At 52.3% G+C, this 22975-nt stretch overlaps 3 protein-coding genes across 3 annotated transcripts; 1 reads left to right on the forward strand and 2 right to left on the reverse strand.

Annotated features, from left to right (window-relative positions):
• Window positions 1-1555: 1555 nt before the first annotated feature.
• Window positions 1556-3082, reverse strand: NCLIV_003860 (conserved hypothetical protein; the record flags this gene model as incomplete). The annotated part of the gene is made up of 1 exon (XM_003879887.1): window positions 1556-3082. The coding sequence occupies one exon, from the start codon at window positions 3080-3082 to the stop codon at window positions 1556-1558; it is 1527 nt and encodes a 508-aa protein (XP_003879936.1).
• A 6662-nt stretch (window positions 3083-9744) lies between these two features.
• NCLIV_003870 (hypothetical protein) lies at window positions 9745-12344 on the reverse strand (the record flags this gene model as incomplete). The annotated part of the gene is made up of 5 exons (XM_003879888.1): window positions 9745-10256; window positions 10504-10645; window positions 11071-11189; window positions 11406-11501; window positions 12110-12344. 5 exons carry the CDS (start codon window positions 12342-12344, stop codon window positions 9745-9747), a joined length of 1104 nt encoding a protein of 367 aa, XP_003879937.1.
• A 4760-nt stretch (window positions 12345-17104) lies between these two features.
• Window positions 17105-21489, forward strand: NCLIV_003875 (uncharacterized protein; the record flags this gene model as incomplete). The annotated part of the gene is made up of 6 exons (XM_003879889.1): window positions 17105-18158; window positions 18998-19020; window positions 19376-19438; window positions 20110-20154; window positions 21048-21106; window positions 21336-21489. 6 exons carry the CDS (start codon window positions 17105-17107, stop codon window positions 21487-21489), a joined length of 1398 nt encoding a protein of 465 aa, XP_003879938.1.
• Between the last annotated feature and the right edge of the window lie 1486 nt (window positions 21490-22975).

Consider the following 22975-nt stretch of genomic DNA (forward strand, 5'->3'; position numbering starts at 1 on the left):
CGACCTAAGGGGCCAGCATCGCAGAATATGAAAATCCCCCAAACTCGTCATCTCTCTCCGTTTTCGAGAGCTGTTGCTGCGGTGAGGAAGGAAACGTGGGAATTTCTGACACATGTTTTCTGGTGGCGTATTTTCTGTTCTTGTCAGCAGTTATCTCCGTGCGGCTGATGGTCGCATTCTGCTCCAGGTGAAATCTCTTGTACACGGGAGGATTTTGTATGATCTGACGCCGAACGTTCATGAACGATCAGAGCAACTCTAATCCGTCCACTGCCCCTCTAACTTGCGAGGTAGTTGGCCGTCTACCGTGTTGCAGCCTGGGTACGAATAATCTCATCCCTGCGCGCGGTGATACGTTCAGTCCTCTGCACTTTCCACTCTCCACTCACAACGCCACAGCAGACCCATCGCCATCAACCTTCGGCTGAAACAAAGAATGCGCAGGCTTGCGCTGTTTCACAGGTAATGGGTACATGACCTCCCCTCCTGAATTCTCAAGAGTCACTTCTCTGAAAAAGGGTTCCTGCTCACTCTGTCTGTTAGCGAACTGTTGCAAAGTGCTTCCGCCTGAGAACCACCATGGGGACTGCGTATTGGGGTTGGACTGTGTTCCCTAGTCCGCGCAAGTAGAACCAGAGCATCTTGCTGCTTCCGTGTCACTATAAGATTTCCACTGTCGACGCGAACGAACAGAGCAACAACTGGTCTCTGAAGTCTAGGGTATCCAGCAGACAACGTGCAAGTCCTCGCAATGAAGCGGTACAAGAGAGAGCCGAATGCCTACCATGTACTCTCTGGTCGCTCCCATTCGTCTTCTCCATGCTGACTGCTACTGGGACATGGACTAGGTCGCGCGCTACGCGTACTTGATGCCTGCTGGCGCTGCCTGATAAGTTCCCCCGTCGTCCCCATCGAAAAGCGGTCGAGCAGTTCAGATGCACTTAGGGCCTGTTGTTCGCGAAGCACGCCCTCAAGAAGCTCAAGAGCGGTAAGACGCCGCTGATCGATCTCCAACTGTGAGTTCCCTGTAAGCAGAACTCTCACTCTCTAGCATCCACCACGCTGTCGCATGGCCACCGAGGGGTTGTTCAACGCCATATTCACGTTCACGATGCAACTCTGCCTCTTTAGGAGCCCCATCGTTATCGTTGAGAAACTCTGTACCTTTCAGGGAGAAAGCTACCGGCGCATCTTTCCTGGTTACTGGAACGTGCACTACCATGTCCGGAGCTGTGGTATCTCAAAGTTTTATCTTTTCCCTGTCGGTGCTACACATGTTTTGAGCCCTGTTTCGGTAGTATTCGCTCTGGTTCGAACACCAAACTGCTGAAGCCAGAACCAAATGTGCTGCTGGAGGTCATGACGATACATGTAACGTATCACACACAACCAGTATCAGTCTCCGTCAGTCCATGCTGAGCTGCTGACTAGGAAGAGAAAAATGTCTTTCCAAGAAGATATATATATATATATATATATATATGGATCTCACCACAATTGGGTTGAAACAGCATGAGCATTTCTCATCGATAGCAGGTCGTGATTGCGAACAGGGCTATGCAAGGCCATCTACTAACATTCGGAGATTCCACCGAGACGCATGCCGTGCGCCTCCGAGACACGTACCACTCATTGTCCCAGTTGGTGCGCTGCAAGGCACGTCATCACTCGATCCGAACGCTGCCGTTTTCGGAGATTTCCCGGTAGCGTGATGAAAACTGTGCCTGACTTGTTTCTCAAAGCATCCTCGGTTGCGGTCGGGCATGTGCAGCGAGGAACGCTCCTCGCTGTCAGAAATGTGTTGTGAGTGATAGTTGTTTTGAGGGCTCCTTGCGCTTATCGGCAGAGACACTGCAGCTGTCCCTTCTTTGCTCTCGTGGCGAGATGTTGTTCGCCTGCCGGAAACGATGTGGCAGCGCGATGTTGCGTCCTCATCATTTTCCCACACGGCAGAACTTCGAGATTCTCCAAGTCCCATTTGCCTCAGTGGCAAAGCGGCGCGTAAACAGAACTTTTCTCGAACCGGCAGTGCTTCTCTAGAGGCACTGGATACCGACACCTGAGGTTCTGCGGCAACGTTGCAGGATGTCACTCGCCGGCAGCTACGTGGGTTGTCCTCACAGGGGCTGAAACCACAATTTTGTTTCTCTACAGCTGTCACAGCGTTTTCAGCACGTCCGTCTACACACGTTCCCCTGTGCATTTCCGAGTTGCCGCAGTCAGCACTGGAAAGCGGCGCCCTAGTTCCCGCAGTGCTCCGCTGAGTGTTCCCCATTTCTTCGCTTCTAGGCGACAGTGTGCAATGCATTGCCGGAACTACCTGAGAGGGAGCGGACCAATCTTCTGCTCTGCCTGACTTCCCAGTTCTCTCCAGCACTGCCGACACGGCATCGGGCCGTAATTCGTTGCGTTTTGACGGACGACGTTCCGCTCTGGGTTCAAGGGGATAGGGGAAGCAACCGGAAGCAGCAGCTGCTCCGATAGCGTTGCTTGGGAATGTCCTAGGAGCTTCTGAGTCGCCATCCAAGTTCGCCGATCCGACTCGCACACCCTTTTCTTTGGTGTGTCCAGGAGTAATTTCATTGGCCCTTCTATGTGCGTCTACCAAGGCAGGCCTCTTAGAGGCCAGCGGTAATCGATTGTTCTGCGAATCGGCCTGGTTTCGTGGTTGGGCTAGACGACTGTTCGTTTGAACCACTCGGTCCACAATTTGGGTTTCCGTGGCAGCCGAGGCTTCCTCACTCCGTACAGCGGCACCAGCGGGTTCCGCGGAGAAGGCAACAGTGTCAAATGTCTTGCAAATGCCAGGTCTGGGACGGCGGAGCCCTTTCTGTAGGGCTTCAATTGTTGCGTCATAGGAGGCTCGGACACATGAGAGTGTAACGCCCAGCTGCGTCAAAGCGGGGAACACATCTGCGCTGCATATGGTGCATACCGCTGCGGCGGCAAGCAACTCCGAAAGCTTTCTTTGGGCTTCCGCATCATGCTGGGGGCCCCAGCCGTGGTCACGGTGCATTTCGTCGGTCATGCGTTGCAATTTTGTCCACGCGCATCCTGCCGGATCCTCTGGTGCGAAGGGCATTCCAGAATTGCCGCAACTCGCGCCCGCTTCGAAGGGTTCCGAGGAATGGTCAGCTGCGGATGGTCTTGGTTGTGCCTCTGATCCTCTTGCGTCTTCTGCTTCAGCTGAGGCCGTTGTAGAGCAGCAAATGAAGATGACGATGAACAAGCACTGAGAGTGAATTTCGGGAGATCGAAGAAGTACTGCGCAGACATGCGGTTTTGCCTGTCTGAATGTTTTTTTCACTTTTTTGTGAGCGTGTGGTCCGTACCTGTGGTCTTGGAAGACATTAGCAATGGACTCTGTCTCCTTTCTGGAGCATTTGCGCAGTGAACTTGATGGGGAATGTACGAGGGCGCGCTGTCTGTGAAGGCCGTCGGCACATCGGATCCTGTCTTCGTGCACTCTAACGAATGCAGTGGAGCAGCGGCCCCTTGCTTCATTCCAGAGTCGTTGTTGCGCGCTTGACTCACGAAAACGGTGCTAGCGCATCCTGTACGCGACTCCTCAGTTGTTTTGCTTGTTGTCGGGGAGGCAGCAGCCGTCAGCACTGCTGCTTGTTCTTCGTGACCCCAGTGAAAACGTTTGCTACCTGCGGGTGACGACGAGCCACTGGTGGCTTCACCAGCTCCATGATTATTGCGAGCGAAACCTTCCCGCCCTTGTTGATAATGATGGTGGGCGCAGTACTGCACACTCGGGGTGGTGTGCTCCGGATTTGCCCTCGGCAGGGGAAAACCAAGCTCAAGCGGCGAACAGGCCGGCTTTGTCGAGATCGGAGAGGCAGCGACTGGGGAGATGGCATCGCTTTCATTCGATTTCTTTATTGAGGCCGGCTGGGGGGTATCGGTTCTGCTGGTCTCCTCGTTCAGGATAACGTGGTTTACTAGCGACAAGTTGCTGCGGTTCACCCGGACTGATGTTGGTGTTGCGAGCAGTTCGTTTGTCGAATCACGTCTCTGTATGGAAATGGTTTCGTAGGCATCATACGAGACCGGAACCACATCATGACCTAGCGTGGTGGTCGGCAGAGCAGCATTTGAGTTCGGTTTGTCAGCTTCTGACTGTTGGTTGACTACGAGGGTACTAAGGGGCGGCGGGACTGCTTCCGCAGGTGTTGGGACTCTTGTCTCCATCCGCTGTTGAAGTAGTTGCTGCTGCAACTGTTGGAGCACCGCAACTTGCTCTTCATGCTGCCGAGTTTTACTGGATTGTTGCTGGAATCTCTGTAGTTCTCGTTGTTGCCGAAGAGCTTTCAGCTTCAGTTGCTGGTATCTTTCGTCCGCGGCAGCACCCACAAAAACTCCGCTCCGCGCGGTCCTGGCACTACTAGAAACACAAGTGCTGCAAGCAGTCCTACTAGTCCTAACGCTGCGTCTTGTGCATGTGATCAGCAAAGGAACTGGAGTTGCTGGATTGGTTCCAGGACAGGGATTGCTGCAGTTGTTACTGTGGGAGATCTCCAGTGGTAAAGGGTCCAGCTGCAACCTGGGAATAACTGCCAGTCTCCTTGCTGCAGCCGTTGCCAAATTCAGCTTCATGTGGGTGTCTAACCAACACCCCCACAGATCAGCACACACTAACACCAAGCATTAACCATGGAATCGATTCGTCGTTTGAGCCCCTACACCTCCGGAACCAAAGTCATCGGTTGTCTCTGTCCCAGAATGTCGGTATGTAAAAAAGGAAGTGCTATATTTTGGGAATTTTGCGCGGCTTCAGGACGCTTTCAAGTCCACATTTAGGCACACACAAATAGTCTGGATTTCACTCTCAGTGTATCAAAACTGCTGGCCCGTGCTAGTGCCACGTCCCTTGAGGCGGCGACGCTTCCGCGTGGGTATTGGCGTCTGACACCAAACTGTAGATGATTCGGGCCTTCGCTAAAACTCACCTGCAGCGGATGAGTGACTCAAATCTTGATAGCCTGCTACGGCTGTCGCAGGCGTCATTCGTATGGCATTTAATGACTTTTTTTTTGCAAGTGCAACCTCGGCCACTGTTGATTTTCTCGCTCCAAGCGATTCACCAGAGCGCTGCGTACGCGTCACTGGGAGAACTGGTGTGGATGCGGATGCCGGAAGGACCTTACACGGCAGTGAAGATCGGGGTCGAGTTTGCTTCTGTCAAACATCGCTCAAGAGGTTCGTCCCAACAACTATTTTCTGTGTAGGCAAAAGAGTTTTCCAAAAAATCTGCAGTTCGTCCTATTTTTCACATCCAACTGCGATATGTTCACTGTGTTGTGATTCTCGTGTGCCAACGGCATAGCTGGTAACGAAACGACAACTCGGGGCATATGTCTCCAGAAGCTGACCGCGTCACGATCTACGCTCAACCCAGGCACGCTATCCATTCCTGTTTTAATTCTCTGTGCTGTTCCCGTCGAATAACAGATGTTCTATGAGAACGGGGAAGAAGTGTGTTGTGAAACCGTGACGCATGCCAGGGGTAGCAGCCGTGTGTGATGCCACCGTGTGGCGAAATTGCATGCCTCGTTTCGTTGATGCGGGACACTGGTACCTGCTTCTGTTCTGGATGGTTGGTCAGCGTACATTGGCTGCCCGGATGACGTTCCTGATCAAACCAGAAGCCAGCGTTACAACTACAGCCTGTTTTGCGCGTTTTCGCGGGTGTTGACATCTCCACATTTTGTATATCCGCGTAGATTCTACACATTGTACGCTGACCGACGGAGGACAAGAAAGATTCTGATCCTTTGTCGTACTTCGTTTCTGAGGACTCCAGCGGCAACTCTCCTTAATTAAGTTTCCGCTGGAACACGAGGTAACGTAATAGCAACCGATCGACACCTGGCTTGTAAAGCCAAACGTCGAGAAGTATAGTACTCACAAAAACCACTTACAATATCTCTGGAGATGGTTCGTCCTGAAGAGGTGTTCGTGAGCGTGCCGCTCGAGTTATATGCTCGACGCGGGGTGGCTCTGTGTGCGCCCACGTTCCACGGCCTGCTGATCGAGGGGATCCTCTTTGCCAGATTATTGCTATTATCAACAGTCTTTCCTGCCTGCTCCATGCGCGCGCAGTGAAGCTGCTGTTGCTGCTGCTGAAGAAGCGAAGCTTGCAGAGGCATTTGTCGTTTTGTGGGGCTGTGGTTGGGCCGAAACACAAACACATTAGCCCCTATGAAACAAGCGTTGTGCTATATGCTGTCCCCTGACCAATCGAGAGCTACAGGGGCGTCAGACACTGAGCAGAGCCCTGAAGCCCATCCAAGAAATGTAGACTTTTGTGTTGTGGCTACGAAAGTCTTTTTGGTAAAATAGCAGAAAGGTACTTCGAAAACAAGAGATCCTACAGAACACCAGCAACCGCGCGACCTGCCTTGCGAAAGGTGTAATCCGATCCCCGACGTCTAGGGACGGGGGGTTCTAGCCGGCGGGTGTTTCCGAGTAATGTAGCAGGGACAGATACAACCCAGGTTAGAGGCCTAATAAATGACAATGCCACTAAAAGGAACAGACTAACCACATCGTCGTGAAGAAAATACGACCCAGGCCACGCCTCCTACGAAAGCACCCGGGGGTGCGCGTGACCTCGGTAAAGCTTTCCAACAGCGTGTGATCTCACCAGAACCGAACGCCAAGAGTCGTCGCGGATTTCGACCGCCCCAATCGCTGGGCTGTAGAGGGAACATTTTTGCATGACGGAATTCGGCCCGAAGAGGCGTGCGTCTCGTGTTTCCGATTGCTTGTCGCAGGCCCTAACGACACGGTGAGTTTCCCTGTGCAAAGACAACATGGTCTCTAAGGACGAAGAGGTCATTAGGATCCAGTGTGTCTAGCTTCGTCGTTGAGCGCACGGCCATCATTTTGCTCACCTTGTATGTCCTTGTGGAAGTTATAGTACGGCAAAACCTTCCCCTATCGCTTCCTCCCCGAACATAATTTAGGCAAAACTGTATGCCAACGGACGGGCTTTCGCGTACTAACAGAGTGCAGTGTGTTGTCTACACGTCAACATAAATTCGAGAACGATCTTACGTCGCAGACCGCGCGGTGGTGTTATGTTCTGAAAACGGTTCAAAACTTCGTACCCCTGTCTGAAACGTTTCGCCGCTCCCCCGCTGCGACTTGCTCTGCGGGCCATCCTGGATTTGGTAGCACCGGTTTGCATCCATTGTTTTCGCTTCGTCTCTGGCGTAGGTCGACGAGAGATGCACTCCGATCCAGCTTTATTGTATGCTTCTTATTCTGCGGTACCGTCGATTGCCTGATGCTTGGAGATGACGGCATATTTCTGTTGGGAGCGGCCCCAGAGAATACAGCCTGGTGTTTATCACTGTCTCCTGCCAGAACTGTAAATCCTCTTCGGCCGGGGATGGCGCACGTTCCTACGAGGTTATCGGTGGCAGCCTTGATCCTGCTGATGGTGTGCACAGCGCCACCATTTGAAGCCTTCCCATTGCTCCCAACTTGGAATTTTCTGTCCCCAGCGACGCAACAAAGTCCGTTGTTAGTTGGTGATTGCAAATCTTTTTCACTTTCATAGACCAGTCGGCCGCGGGGTACGCGTATCAAGTAATGCGAGCTGCTTTTTACGGCACAGGGGGAGGCATTAGCGGCTTCGAAAGTCAAACCAGGGAAGCCGTTGCAATGTTTCAGGCCACCCCCTGCTGAACAATATGGAGCACGGTGCATAGACATAATGGAAAACAGACAAACTCTGTGACAGGCAGCGGATTCGGACAAGGAAGCCTCAAAGAATTTGGAGCCTTTGACATTCTCTGTCGGTAGCCGTTACCGTGAGTGGTGCTTGCCAAATCCCACGCAGAACGGTGTTACAAGTAGCAAGCAAAATTGCGCGAGAGGGCATTCTGGTGTGCTGACTGTCTGACCAACCTAGAATCCACGCTTACTGAGATTTACCAGTGTCCCACCCTGCTCGTGCATAAATAGTTCCTTTGCTGCTAGATCGATATACACGGCAGACCCACGCTCATGGCCGGAACAGAGCCCGAACTTCGATTGGGACACAACAGTACCCGACACAACTGGGAAGACGCACAGAATTTTGCGCGACTGAACTCCGTTTCCTGCTGTCTACGACGGGTGTGCGCGTTTAAAGGGAAAGTACACTTCGCAGTTGTGTGCGAGCCGGAAGGCAACTCGAAAATTCGAATTTTTGGAAGGAAACGAATATTTGCAACATGCTTGGCTGCAGTCCAAAGCCGCGGTGTGGGGCGTCATGTACAAAAGTGACCGGCGCAGAAGCCCCCTGTAGTTGCATCACTCCATCCTCCGGTGTCATCGACAAACAGCGCAATAGAATCCTCAACGAGGATTGCTGTGCGTCACCAGTGGGTAACTGCCAGATACAAAAACACCATTTTTTTGCCGCAACGTGGAGCAGCCTCCTCACCGGGACGTCGGAGACTGAGGCGGGGGCTGAGGAGGGCCCCGCAGGCCAACATGGGCTGCGTGAAAGTGGCGTTTTCGGTCTATGTTGTTGAAATATCTGACCTACCGCAAGGCAACCAGTGCCAGTGCATACAGGCCCAACTTCACTTGGAACGTTACTTTTACTGGAGCCCCGATCAGGTAATCAGTGGATTTCGCAGAACGGATGTACGCGACCTCTACTCTTCCGAACCTCTTTAGGCAGCCCTGAAGGAGAACTATGCTATCTGGGAATCAAGTTTAGCGTCGATCGCTGAAACGTAAACAGTACGCAGCAGATCCAACACTACAGGACGTAGTCCACACGTGAGATGGACTGCTATGCGTCCCGAACCAAACTTTCACGGCTAGTGGCAAGCTCCGGTTGGCGAGTGGTTTGCGTCTATCGAAGCGAGCGAGCAGTAACTAAGGCTTCTACACGGCAAGGGCACCCTTCTCTCACCACATTCTATCCCTTGCACTGTTGGCTTGCGAGCCCCATCTTTGTCACTCAGACTCTTTCAGATGCCATTGACAGCTCCCAAGGGCTGCAACGGGAGCTTGCCACGTAACACTCCGCCGCTATCATAAACATTTGCTTGCGAACTCCACAGCAAACGATCGAAGACGATAGTCAGACCCGGGCTGCATCTTGAGAACAAAGCATTCTACCACGTCAACTGGACTGCCCCAGAACCGTTGGAGAAGCGCAAATGCAGCGGTTCCCACGTGTACATCTCCTACGAGCAGCCTCCTGCTCAAGTATATGTGCTTGTCAAGCGACCAAGCCCGAAGTCCGAAAAGGTGCCTCTTCGGGAATGTACGATGCTGGCGCTAGCAGAAGCTGCCGACAATTCACGACAGCCGGTGTCAGCCCTTTTTCCACAAGGGGCGGAGCTTCGCCTTCCACAAAAAGCAACATTTGCCTTATATGTAAAACACCTCCCTTGTCTCGAACATCTAGCGTCGTAGTACAAATGCATCTCGCAATTTCTAATCCTCAAACAAGACGAGCCTGCGCGAGGACACCCGTTCAGGGTGTCATGACACCACCAGAATATGGCACAGCCAAGGCTGGCACCGAGAGGAACAGAAACTTAAGGAGTCGAAGTTCGCTTGGCAACCTACTATAATCAGCGGGCGACGTGTGCTGCGAGAAGACTATCATTGACACGTTTCTGTCCCCCAGCCCTTCTGCCATGACGAACACAATATGATCTTTACCTGCGCTGTCACCTAACAAAAAGATTTCACACCGTTTTTGCCGCTGCCACGACCTCGGTCTCACAACAATGATCCGGCGTGCTCTGAACGCAGCTTTTTCCTCAGCCTCTTTCGCTCCTTCTTCGTCAGTCCCGAGAAACTAACTCCGGGGAATTCTTCTGCATCCCTCGTTGGATCGTAACCGCTAACGCCGTCACCTCGGGCGCTGCCATCGACCGACCCGTGTGGCTTGCAGCCATCGACACCAACATTGTTGGACGCAGGGCTACCCTCCGATGCTGCAACACTCGCCGCTTCAGTCGTGCCGCAGCTGTCATCGGAGTCGTACCTTTCGGAGGCGCTCTGACGCGAGGCTCCGTAATCACATCTTGAACGCTTACGTGAACCCTGTCCGGACTTGTTCGCTGTCTGTGGAATGCCTGATGCGTGGGCATGTTCATCTTCCAAACCGCTTGCCGAGTTCCAACTTTTCTGTGTATCAGTGACAGCGAGGAACTGCCGCTCCCACTGCGACTGGAACTTCAGATAAAGATCCATTGCCGCTCGACAATCTTCCACAGAATTGTGGATTCCTGAAGCGAAATAGCGACAAACACCTCATTCACGAAAATTGGTGCGGCATTCCTCCTCAAATCGGTATGGACAATGAGCATTTTCCTCGCTGCTAATCGTTGGAGCCCCCAGCGTGCAAGGTGCATGCGGAGACGCCGTGGGGCAACTTGCACACTGGCACGTGAAACGACATCTCCGACAATGTTCCAGGCAGAGTTTCATAAAAGTATAGTGGAGAAAGTCGGCCCACGCAGAGCTCCCCTTTACCTGTCTGGATTTCACGATTCAGCCAATGATTGGTCAAACGCTTGAGGGAAGGCACAGCATTCCGAGTCATGCCCGGGGGGCGCAGCGGCTTGTATTTGCTCGTGTCACGAATCATGTGCACTGGATGGTCGATAGCGAGGACCTGGGAAACCATTCACACTGCACACTGCAGCAGAATTTGCTCAAGATTCGAAAAATCCCAGACATATCCCTGTCGTTGGCATCGCAGCAGTAGCACGCAACGATTCTATCTGGGAGGGCGACAATCAGCACGCGCCGTAAAGGCATGTAACAGTGGGCAGAGTTCACGTGGCATCGTCACAAACCAAGGTCGGTGGATCTTGCTTCTGCTACGGCTCATAAATTGGTTCTCCCTCGATGTGTACTCCCACCAGACACGTAGTCGTCCGGGTTCCTGTTTTCGCGCGCGTATTCGGCCCAAGGAAGAAGCCGGAAGTGTCACCCTTTCTGCTAACGACGAAGCCAGATGCTAGGCCACGGTATACGTCACTCTACAAACCTGCTTCACCTGTGAGTCTCTGAGGAAGCCCAGACCAAGTTTTCTACCTGGAGATCGTGTTGAAGCGCGTGGCCAACAAGAACCTTCCCTCGAGTTATATCGGTTACGAGAGTTCGAGCCGCCTCGAAAGAAATTCCTCTGTCCCGGATGATGTTCCACGAAAGGCCTGCACAGAGAGAAATCGACGCCCACTCAGCATCGGATCGAACGACTGTCTCCTCCAGCACGAATCGCGAAACCTCTAAATGTGTTACGTCGCGACTTGCTCAGACGGTCCAGCGGATATATTTCCGACATCAGTACACGAAAAAGAACACACTATACGCAATGAAAACAAACGTAGACGACGTTCCCTCATGCCTGCCTTTACTCGAACTCGTACCAGTGATGTGGTGACGGAAATCCGTGATCCGCATGTCAGGCATAACGATTTCGTCCAGCAAAACGTCACCATTTTCATCGCAGATCGAAACCTGGGCTGCGTACAGGAATCTCACAACGGGAAAACGTATCATTCCAATCTGAGTTCCGCTATCACCGAAACGAAGGCGGTTGACAAAGCCCAGATACAGCCCACCGAGTCCCATATGGCGTCTGCAGATGCCGACGGAAGATGAAAACTTTCATATGTCTGCTTCTGCTCCCCGCCCCTCAAAGAAGGCAGAAAAGCTAACTGTAGATCAGGGGAGGTCGCCGCGCCCATATGCAGTTAGAGAGATAAAACTGTTCACATAAACTCACGACTTGCCACGGAAGTGACACAAGACAAACCGGCAGGGCGCGCTCAGCATGGAGTCTGCGAAAAATGAACACATCTCACGCCTTACCAGTCGTTCCACAGCCACATCGATGAACTTGTCGATTAGGGTCGCAGCATTCACCTATCTGTAAAGTCACTTCGCTTTATACAAGCAGGCACGTCTCCCCAAGTCATTTGCCAAGGTTACACTGTTTTCGTCTTCCGATTCGACGAGCTCTACTGGCAACACCCCGGCGTTTCTCTTGAGTCGACAGCACCGTCGCCAGAACTATGCATCAGTCAGGTCTTGCGGCATGACGGCAAAGTTTGCTCAGTGCCACACTCACCCAGTGCGCTGATGTTTCCGTCTGGGCCGCATCCTACCATTTCACAATCAAGTGAAACGGCTGGTGCGGGTGGGCGCACGACGGCAGCGCTCCCCTGACCCCCCCGGCTTCGGCTTTGGCTGAAGAGTTGTCGCAGTTGCTGGTGAGAGCGCCCTTGTCCACCGGCTCGAGAACGTACAGCACCTCCACTCCACTTTGAACTGCCGTTGCGGGAGGGTGCTGATGCTGTCGACATCCTTACAATCGGCTCGGCAAGCAAAGAGGTTCACGCAGGAGTCAGTTGCCCAGAATACAGCTACCGTAAGACTCCGGCGATGCCGTGCCCTGGATTGCGGGTTGACTAAACTATCCTAGTCACGGGCGCGGATCCACGAAGAACGCAATGGAAGATCCGGCTGCCAGGGCAGCTCCACATTCCGGAGAAAAACCAGGGAACCACGCGCTAGAGTCTGATCGCCGCGGCGGAGCATCCGCTTGACTTTGCACAACAGGAAAAGCCAATGACATGCGCAACTGATGAAATCACTAGCGATCACAACGATCGATTGCGCAAACATTTGCTCGACTCAAACGGCTACATCCAAACGGGAAAAAAGACTCTTTCCGTTGTAATTCTGCGGCTTCGCCGCCGGAGAGGGGACTCGCATGCACTGGCAAGTAGCTCGGATCGGCAGTCTCAGATTGGGGATTATATGGCTCCGTTCCCTTCCCCTCACTTTTTTCGCACCCCTCGCTTCCCGTGAAAAATAAAACAAAGCCGTTCCTCCCCCGTTCAGGCTAAAAACGCGAGACGCTGTCAACTCTTGAAATGGTTTGACGACGCATGCAGCTGCAGCGTTTGGCGCGTGCCCCGTTGGAGACACGCAGCCCCAGCCGGCTGTATGGCAACACGAGTTCTTGGTCTCATTTGCCGTCTGCGGTAATGCGCGCTAGTCACTAGATTGCCCCAAAGAAAGGGGGAGTGGCACGCACCTTTATGGGTGTTGTGTGTATGAAATAAGAGGCGAAGAGGGCGTGCAACAACAGTGGACTGCCGGAGAAAAAGGAGTATCCTCACACGGAACAAAAAAAACAGATGATCGACTGTACGCAAGCAGCAAGGGCGGTTGCCTGTCTTCTGAGAAGGGATCAAAGAAGTATTGCGAGCTGTCGCGGAGACACTTGGTGGACGATGCTCTTATTTCGGAGCCTCCGGCTACGCGGTTCTCTCTATGGAATAGCTTCTGGAAAAACCCTTCCGGCAGGGAATGCGTAAAAGGCTAAACGGTGCATATAACCTAATGCACGTCGTGAACGTCTATGGGTTCTTTCATGTTTTTGGCCGTGCCTTCTGCTGCTGGAGTCCCTTCCCAAAAAATGTCGATTGGCAATGGTATCTTCACTCGAGCATACCTGCCACTTCTCGGTTCTTCTCCGTCCCCCGGCATTTCCCTGAACAGGTCTTTCAGACCTGCTCTTCTTGTGTTCATGCTAATTCAGCATGTCCAACATGATATTGACGGCGACATCGATTCAGAAACGTCTTTCCTACTCTTTTATTCCACTGCGACAGGGCGGTAAGACTGGTGAGAGTTAACAACCACACCAAAAATGAAGTGGTAAAGTCATCCACGCATTCAGTGGCCTGCCTTCCTTTCTCGCTTAAAGACAGGAAGAGCACAAAGAGTATGAGTCTTCTGTGGCATAGATTTTCTTTGACACATTGCGACGGTAACGTGGCTGTTTTTTCAGGCTTCGCAGTACCACAGATTTGAACGAGCAGCTGGGCATCGTGTCACCACAGCCCCAGTAAGTAGACCCACGTACCTGCGTCCAGACCCACTGTCATCGTGTCGTCCCCCCAACGAAATCACCGGACACAGATTGGCAGCTGCATTCGTTTGATACGAGGTGCGTGCATAGAATGTTAGTTCAACGAAGGTATCTGAAGTATGGTCATTTCATCGTAGCAATCCCATCCAGAAACATCCACAAAAGGTAGCTGTCAGGGAACACTGCATGTCCATGCGGCACATTGTCCGTGGCGAAGCCACCGCGTGCAAAGGGTCGTTCATCAGGAGAGCAACAAAAACCGGCGTCAGAGAGCTGCTAACGTTAAGACGAAGCCTTGCAAGACATTCACAAAAAAAGGAAGTTCCGGTCGTGTTCTCGTCTCAAATATGGTTGCTAAAAGCCGGGAAATCCTGACTTTTGCATCCTGACTATTGCGTTTTTTATTAATTGCTCCCAGCTGAAGGTGTGTATGTGTTGCCTCGCTAATTTCGTCGCACTGTCCTTTATAGAACCAGTGCCCAGACAGGGGCACCCTGGTTGGGAACCAAACTATGGAAATAAGCCCATAGGACAGTCCGCCGAGCAATGGCTGCGCTTCTTGTCACCAACACGGACTGGGAGAGTATGCGTAGCCGATACGTCCTACTGCTGATGAGCTGAGTGCCAGAAGTGTTGCGTGTGCTATCTGCAGTTAGTGTCCTCAAGGGTCGTCGCAAACCATTGCCAACAGTCAATTTCAGTGCAGCGTTCGGCTGCTATGCTACCTTGTTGTGGTCGTGCAAATACGACCTTTAGATATGGTTCCGCATACTTGTTTTCGATAGATTCAGGAGACATTGCAACCCAGATTCGTGGATCAGCACGTGAATGCCGCCTGTGGACCCTCACTGAGCAGTGCATCACAAACATATGTGTCCGGATATGGTCAAGACCGGTGAAGTTGACATTGAAGAACCTTGACGCATTTTCCAGCTTCCAGCAACTACACAAGTCCTTCCGTCTGAGCCCCTCGGGTCAAAGTTTTTTGGATGTCACCCGAAAGATAAAAGGTTAGGAGTGTAGGACCTGTAGGAGTCGACACGCAGCTTAAATTAATTCGTGTCATGTGGCAAACCTCCCCCTGGCTTCGTGGCGACGGTCCTGTTCACAGGGAGAGGCAGCTGAAGAAAAAAACCATGGTGTGTCGTAGTGTGTCAACGAGGACAGGAAAACTGCCGCCAATGAAAGAGAAGCACAGACCCAATGACGCCGAAATGACACAGCCTCGCAATGGTGTCTTGAGTTTCGCTGCTTCACGGAAGACTGTGCACTGACGCTAGTCTCTGCCAGTTACAGCGAAATTTGTGGCGAGGAGTGACGTAGAACACTGTTGTGTGTGAAGTTCCTTCTCCCGTTAAAGTACGGGGGCAGTATCGTTACAGGGCTTTCAAACGCCAAAAGCCCTCGATTCGTACTCTTCCACAGCGGGCGTACATACTCAGGAACAAGCGTGGCTCTTGTCACGGACCGGAGGTGTTTGAGCGCCCCCCTTGGGGGGAGCCACAATTTCTACGTGATGCGCAGAGTAATAAGGCTGAGAAAAAGCACCAGTGCTTGCATTCCACGATGACTTGGTTGCGTGGCTAAAGCAGTGCTGGAGGGTTGTGCACAATCTTGGCATTCCACCATACTGCGTTGCCCACCAGATTGAATGCGGCACACGTGTCCGAACTCGTTGCCACCGAGTTCAGGCTAACTACGCAGACGACCCAGCCGCATGAGTAACCAACTGGGGTAGTTGCCGGTTGGTAAAATATACCCGCAAAGCGTTCTGCCTCTCTTGATCTCAAAATAAAAGACCAGCTTACCGCCTTTGCGCTGCTCTGACGACGGGGAATTTTCTCGGGCGCCGTGTGTCGCTGATAGAAATACTCGAATCCCCATGCAAGGGTTACTGAAAGGGGACGCTTTTCCTGTCAATTTAGCTCCCGTCATTGGCAACCATTTTTCGAGCTATCGCTACTTCTTTTGAGCCGAGCATGCCATGGGAACGCCATCATGGATGATGGACTAGCCAGGGATTGCATGCGATCGGTCACATGCAGAAAGATGGACGACAACACTGGAGGATGCAGATCACCGCATCTCAGCTCCTTCCAGAAACCCATTTTTTGCGGAGAATTTTAATCCAAGCATAATTACGTGAACGACCACAGAGAACAGCTGTGCGTCTGCGGCTCCTTTTTTTATCAGACAAGATGTGTGTCGTGCATGCAGACTCCAGATGAAAAATACTGTACTGCTTTTTTTACTTCAAGATACCAACTGGCTAAGGAAAGCGTGCACATCATTACCGTGTCACTTCTCACACTTTCGGAAAAAACGTAGGCCGTAGACATTAGAGTACCGTGTGCTCCCATCTTCAGGCAGGCCGATGCATGGTACTCGAGGGGCGTCCACGAGTACCCGTTTGTTACTGCCAGCTCCTGTCACTCGCAATCCAGTCGCCGTATCCGAGAACGCGTGGCATCGCTTCCGCTTCTGTTTGTCCTCCACAAGTTCTTTGGAAGAAGGCACAAAATACAACTGCATTTTGTAGCTCTGTTCAAAAATATCCAGATGTATGCATGTCTTAGGTTCATCTTGAGACGCGTTGATGTGTGTATAGGTACGGGTGTATAGTTGTCTATACGCATATACACATGAGCACCCGGTCGCGTTGTATAGGTCTGTCTCGACCTCTAATGTAGAGGAGGATGCGCGAAGATGGCGATCCGGAGCCCTGACCTGTCAGCATGCCGAGCAAAGTTTGGGCGGCACCCGGTGTCGCGATCTCTGTCATACCTGTTCTCAGTCGATCTTTCTCGGTCGCCTCCCGGCGCCAGTTTTGTCCGTGCATGTGGGCGGTTATTCACGCCACCAGAGAGACGCGTCTGTTCTCGATGCAATGTCCCCCATGTAGGAAGCCATTCGCGCCGCAAATTGCTTGAGGGACCAGCGTTTGCTGCGGGGCAAGGCAAATCTAGTAGAGCTACCTCCCTGGAACAAGCGACGATCAAGTTTCAAAATGAGCTGAAAGACGGCCGACGTGGATCGAATTCACAGGTTGCCTTGGCAAATAACTCAAATGGGGTCTTGCTGGGTTCGCTCTTCCAGCGCACGGCAGTCTGCTCACCGTCGCCAGTTTTTCATCTGGGGAGCTCAACGACTAAAGGCAAAATCCCGTCGTGTCGCCCGCCGTGTATGCGACGAGACGCCCGGACGGTCGTATCTTCAGCCAGGCGCGAAATTGACGCGGAGGAGGACTCAGAGCAGCAGCTGTCTTCCGTCCGACAAGGTTTCGTGCGGAGGACCCAAGGGCGGAGTCCGCAGCAATCGAGACGCCGGAGTGGAGAAGAGAGCGATACGGCAGTCACTGAAAGCGTCGCCGCGGAACGCGCATTCGCTGTGCTTCGAGAACGGCTGGCGGGCCGATGTCATGAGGCGATTTCCAGCGAAACAGATGAGAACAGAGACCCACGATCCGCGTTTTCAGAGTGCACCCGTGTTCCGCATCGTTCCGCCTCTACGCCATCGTCGTCTCCGCTCGAATGCTCCGCATCTGCTTCTGATGCAACTGACGCTGCTTGTGGCTCTCCTGCTCATTCATTGTCCGCTGCTTCCGGTTTTTCCGAATCTACGGCAGATGATACGGACGAAGACGAATCCTTACTCAAAATCTTCTGTGTGTGTGCACCTGGACTGGAGGGCCTCCTTGCTCGCGAGTTGCTTTCTCTTCGCTTTCCACCGCCTCCGCCTTTCAGTCGGGAGCGGGGTGACAGTGTGTCACCTGGAGACTCGAGGTCCGACGAAAAAGCACGACTGCAGGAAGCGGCCGTGTCCGCCGCGGCAGCTGCGGCCGAGGCAGCGAACAGACTGGTTATCAATGGGCCCGTTGATGGGAAGTACCGAGGTTCTGGCGGAGGAGTCGAGGTCACTGGAACTCTCGAAACTCTGTGGAACATCTGCCTCCGGAGCAGGTTGACAGACGCTGTCCGAGTACGAATAGGCAGTCCGTTCCCGGCACAACGGGAAACGACGCTTCTCCGCAGGCTCTGCGCCCTTCCATGGCAGAAGTTCGTCCCCCTCGTCGCCGATTTAGGCGAACCCGTCGTTTCAGTTCGGGTGCGGCGGTCACGGCTGCACCATACGAAGATGCTAGAGGAGATGACAGCTGCTGCTGTGAAAGAAAACAAGAAGAAATTCATTCACGAAAGCAAGCGAGACGGCCTGCCTCCACACTTACGAGGACGAGGAGGTTAGCGGCTCCCTAACCCTAGACCGTGGCAATCGAGCAAGGACTGTCGTTGAACCTCGCCGTCAGGAACGCGGTGCCTCCTCAACACACTGAAACTCAAGAATAGCTAACTATAATGTCTTTTGTTGCCTCACTGAGTGGACGGAAATCTTGGACCAGTTGATATGGTGCCGTTCCAGCACAAAGCAAGCAACGCTTTCCATTCGCCGGACCACTGGTTTTGTGCTGAAACAGGGACAGCAGCTTACTGAGATCCTGAAACAGGATCTGGGAAAGACGGCCGTAATGACGCGTCCCTGCACGCGTTTCAGCGGTTGGGTGATACTACTGTCTCTCCCGTGTTGGGGTCTCTGCCGTCGAACGAGAATAGAAACGTGAAGCTGTCAAAATTTACTCATGTGTGCAGGCGTATGGCGAGCCGTCGTATGTGTTTGTTTTCTTTCTCTCGTTCAGTTACCATGAGCGGCCCACACCTACACGTCAACATGAAGGACGGAGTGTGCCAGGTAATGAAGGTGGACGCTTCTTTGAGGAGAGGCCATGGGCAAGGAGGAAGATGCAAACGGTTACAGGAACAGTTTGTGGTCGGTTGGTGGTCTCAGGAAAATGCTGTTTTCGGTGTTGATCGTGGTGCGGCCGCGTCCATCCGTCTAAATCGAAGAGACATTCAGCTGATTCGATCCATCAGTCTGCACGAAAGTTGAACTCGCGGTGACGATTCCATCGAATGATATCTTGTCTACTGTGGTGTTGGTTCTCTGTGCCAGGTCAGCATTGATGCTAGCGGTGACATTGGCAAAAGGCCCTGGCGCGTTAGCCGCGGGCCCATGCCCTTGAAGGAACCGTTGGCCGCGGCTGTTGCGTACCGGACGCCCTTCCTAAATCTGCTGTTTGAGAACCAAAAGTGAGGATCCTGCATCACCGTGCAGGCGAGATGCGCTCGCTCTCCACGCCGTTCAGTGCGGCAAACAATATGTGTCTGTGAATGACTTCGTCAGACTATTCTACGCGGCCTCTCTCCGTCTAGTCCCCGTATGCCGCTGAGACGTACGTCTGTATTTTCAACTTTCACGAACACGGAAGTGATAACATCTCTAGCTTTCGTGCATTAGTCTTGATAAGTGCATGGCAAAACTACTGATTCTGCGCTGCCGGTTGCACTGCTCAGGCTTTTCGTCTGGGATCCTTTCTGCGGAACAGGGCCCATTCTGCTCGAGATGCTAGGAATTGCTGGCGGGGTTCCCGCTAACACACCCCGGCGCCGTCATGCCTTCTTTGACGTACGTCAGACCTTCAGATAGAATGAAATCGGTGGTGACTTCTGTCAGTGCACTGACGCTCCTATCTTGATTCATGAGCAGCCTGCTCTCTCCCTGTGTCGTTCCAACAAGTGTGGTTTTTCCTATACTCTATGACACTGTTCCGCTTGGTGCAGTCGTCAGGAACGGACTTTTGTACGTGATGCAGATGTATCTCTTGCGCGGTGGAAAAAGACTGCGGTTTGTTCTGCGTTATCAACGGTTTCCCGTTTTGTTCCAGTGAAGACGGTTCAGGGCAATCGGCTTCCGCGGGTTAAAAGCAGTCAACGAGTGGCAGAATGAGAATTCGCATGGTGTACATTGTCAGAGGAGCTGTACTATACATTTGGCATTCGTGTACAGTTGCGAAATCATCTGTGAGACTTGCGGCCAGCCTTTCCGTTTCCCTGCATAGTCACAGCCGAGCAAAAAGGCCACACGTGTGATGGTAGATATGCGTTCTAGTTGTAAGCAGAAAATCAGGTGTAAGGCTAAAGCCATGCGCCTTCAGCCACGCCAGCATTTGTTCCCACCGTGGCTAGTGTTGCACTCCGGCGGTTAGTGGTCCGTTTTCTCCTTCAAGGGACCGAATTGTAGCGAGGCGCAAAGTTTTCTGCAGAAACGAGGTACGCGTGTTGTTACTGCTGTTGCAGTTCCCTATTCACTCTCCATCGCGTTTTGCCGCCTTTCTCGACTGTGTAAGCCTGAGGTGAGTGCACTTCCAAGGCGCTTTAATGGGGCCCAATAACGTAAAAAGATACAGTGAATACAGAAACGTACAGCTTGTAGCATCTGGCTGTAATACTCTACATCCCAAAGATCGAACGAGTTGGAGTCGCATTCTCGCTCGAGCGTCAAGGTCCATATATGCTTGGCGTCTTCATGTGTTTGCGGTTACACAGCCCCCACCCCAATCTGCATAATCTGGAACTTTTTGGCAGTGATATTGATCCGGATCAGATCACGGTAAGCAAAAACAACAGGTACTGCAATAGGCATAGAGTGGTTGACGGCTGCACCGACTCCTGTGCTTCCCTTGGACGTAAATCGAGCTTGACTGTGCTTTTTTTCTTCATCGACTTGGGTAAAATTAGGATGTACGGAACGTTTATCGTCATACTGTTGGTCATAGGAATTGTTGGCGTGCCTTGCCTATTTCCTTGCCTGGGTACTCGCAGAGAGCTTACAAGAACCTGGAGGCTTTTCGTGAACGGCTACCTCGGACAACTGAGCTCCTAATGAACGGTGAGGCTGTCCGAAGAGCTACATTTGTCAGCGCAGTGCTGCCACTAGAGCAGAAACAGAAACAATGTGTTTCTGCATTGCAGGCGTCCGGTTTTTCTGTCTTGTCCAACAGACGACAGCGACGTGAAACTACCATGTAAAATCGATTTCACAGTGGGCTCTTTCCTTCAGGTGAGGTCGCCAGGGGAGTTCCTTATATTGCACATTTTGCGTACTGCTGCGAGCGGATGCCTACGCGGTGGCCGTGTACTTTGAACTTTGTGTACTGCTGGTGTAAATGTATAGCTATCCCGGTCTATATATTTGTGGGCTGTTCTGCAGGTTAGCAGCGAAATTCCATCTGGAGCCGTCATTGTCACGAATCTCCCATATGGTCGCAGGAGCGCTAGGGATACAATCGATTCAGTCTACCGAGACTTCAGGCGCATGATAGCTGCTCGGGACGACTGGGCAGGCGTTTATGTACTTTCTGGTAAGTCGTCCGTCACTTCCTATGACTTTTCCTAGAAGACTTGGTTCCAACCCGGCAGCCGGTATTTTCCCCTCCACATCGCCCACCCCCCGCCAGCTAGTCTCGTTTCTTCTTTTTCTGCTTACCGGACTCCTGCAGCTTCGAAAAAGTTTAGGGAAGCAGATGGAATGCTCAACTGGCGGGCAATTTCACGATTTTCAAACGGTGGAATAGAGGTCGAGCTACTGAAGTACGTCGGCAAGAAACATCAGAAGATTACCGTACATTGTTGATCGCAATGCTCGAGTTCACAAATACTGTCGTCTTCAACCGCTAAGGTGCTGTTCCAGGCGCGTTCGGTTTTCGAAAGCGTACAAGGAGAGGGAGACGCTAACACCAAGCTGACGGCTAGCGGCAGATATCATTTCGAACAGAGTGTTCTCGCGTATAGGCCGTTTGGAGATATCATCAAACGCGACGGTTTCCCGCTCGCCAATCGGGCTAATTCTTGAGGGCTGACGTATCAATTGTGGGGGTATTTTTGGCGAATCCTGCTCAAGCGGGCACTTTGAAATTGCAGGTTAACAAAGCTCACAAGGATCCGTGTATGGCTGTATTTGTTACACGTCGCCGGAGTAAATATGGCGCCCGCCGTTTGTTACCGTTCAAACACCTTGAAGCTGAGGGCGGAGAGGAGACCTCGTGTATACGAGGCACGAAGCTTCTACACTAAACCGGAAAAGGCGCATCAGGACAAATCTATCCACTAATGGCAGGAACCGCATTAGAAGGCAGCACAGTTCCGGACTTCTCTCAAGTATGCATCTACGTTCTGCGGAGCTCGACGCAAGATGTGGAGATAGTCAGCCAGTGTTGACGACTCGTAGCTGACAATATTGTCCTGACAGCGGCCAGCTGGATTACCTGTCGCTTAGCAGTAGCGATTCTTCTTACGGCGTTCATGTGGCTTGTCCATCGGATATCGGTTGCTCCGCGAATCCAGCTCATCACAACGGTAACACAAATGGCATCGAGTGCCTCAAACGTGATCTGACTTCCGCGAAGTCGAGACAAGACTGACCTGCTGGAACATAACCGAGCTTACCACGATCATCGACAGGCATATGATGAATATGGGTATGACAACGTGGAGAACATTGTCTAGTCCCTTCGATCCCTGACCAAGATACCGGTGACATGTAGCTGCGCGGATTACCGTGTGGTTCCCTCACTTCGTGAGAGAAGAAGGGTAACTGGAGGACAACAGACCATGATATACAAACGAGAAGGAAAAGCTGGAGTCTCAAAATGGAAAAGCACACTGCAGTTCACGAGTCAGCCGTGTCTCACCAAGCTCGATGGCGCGACAATACTATATATTGGCCTGCAAGTGGAGCGTCTCCTCTTTTTTGTTAGTGGTGTCTGGCCTTGCGTCATACTCACGTTATCATTTCTTGCAATGCGTATTTCCTCGCCAGTCGATGGTCGTCAACTATCATCTCTGTGTTGTCCTGCGATAAGGCGTCTGCTTTTCATGCGTCTGTGCAAAATGCGCTACTGGTTGCTACACCCACCGAGTTACCGGCCTGAGTGCATTCAAGGTATGGTTGCTTCTTCTCTGCCAGCTTGAAATACAGAATATTGCTGTAGAGAAGCCCTGCAGTGAAACACACCCAGCGGCCATATTTCCGCGTGGACGCATTGTGGCTCTCACTGCAGTATTTTAGTGGGGAGAGAACTCGTAGTGCTGCGGCTGTCCATCTGTTTCTGATGCGTGACGCACTGTTCTCGGCTTCTAGTACGCTGATGATTGCAGATGGGAA

The sequence above is a fragment of the Neospora caninum genome, chromosome Ib (assembly GCF_000208865.1).
Source record: "Neospora caninum Liverpool complete genome, chromosome Ib".
Taxonomy (NCBI): domain Eukaryota; phylum Apicomplexa; class Conoidasida; order Eucoccidiorida; family Sarcocystidae; genus Neospora; species Neospora caninum.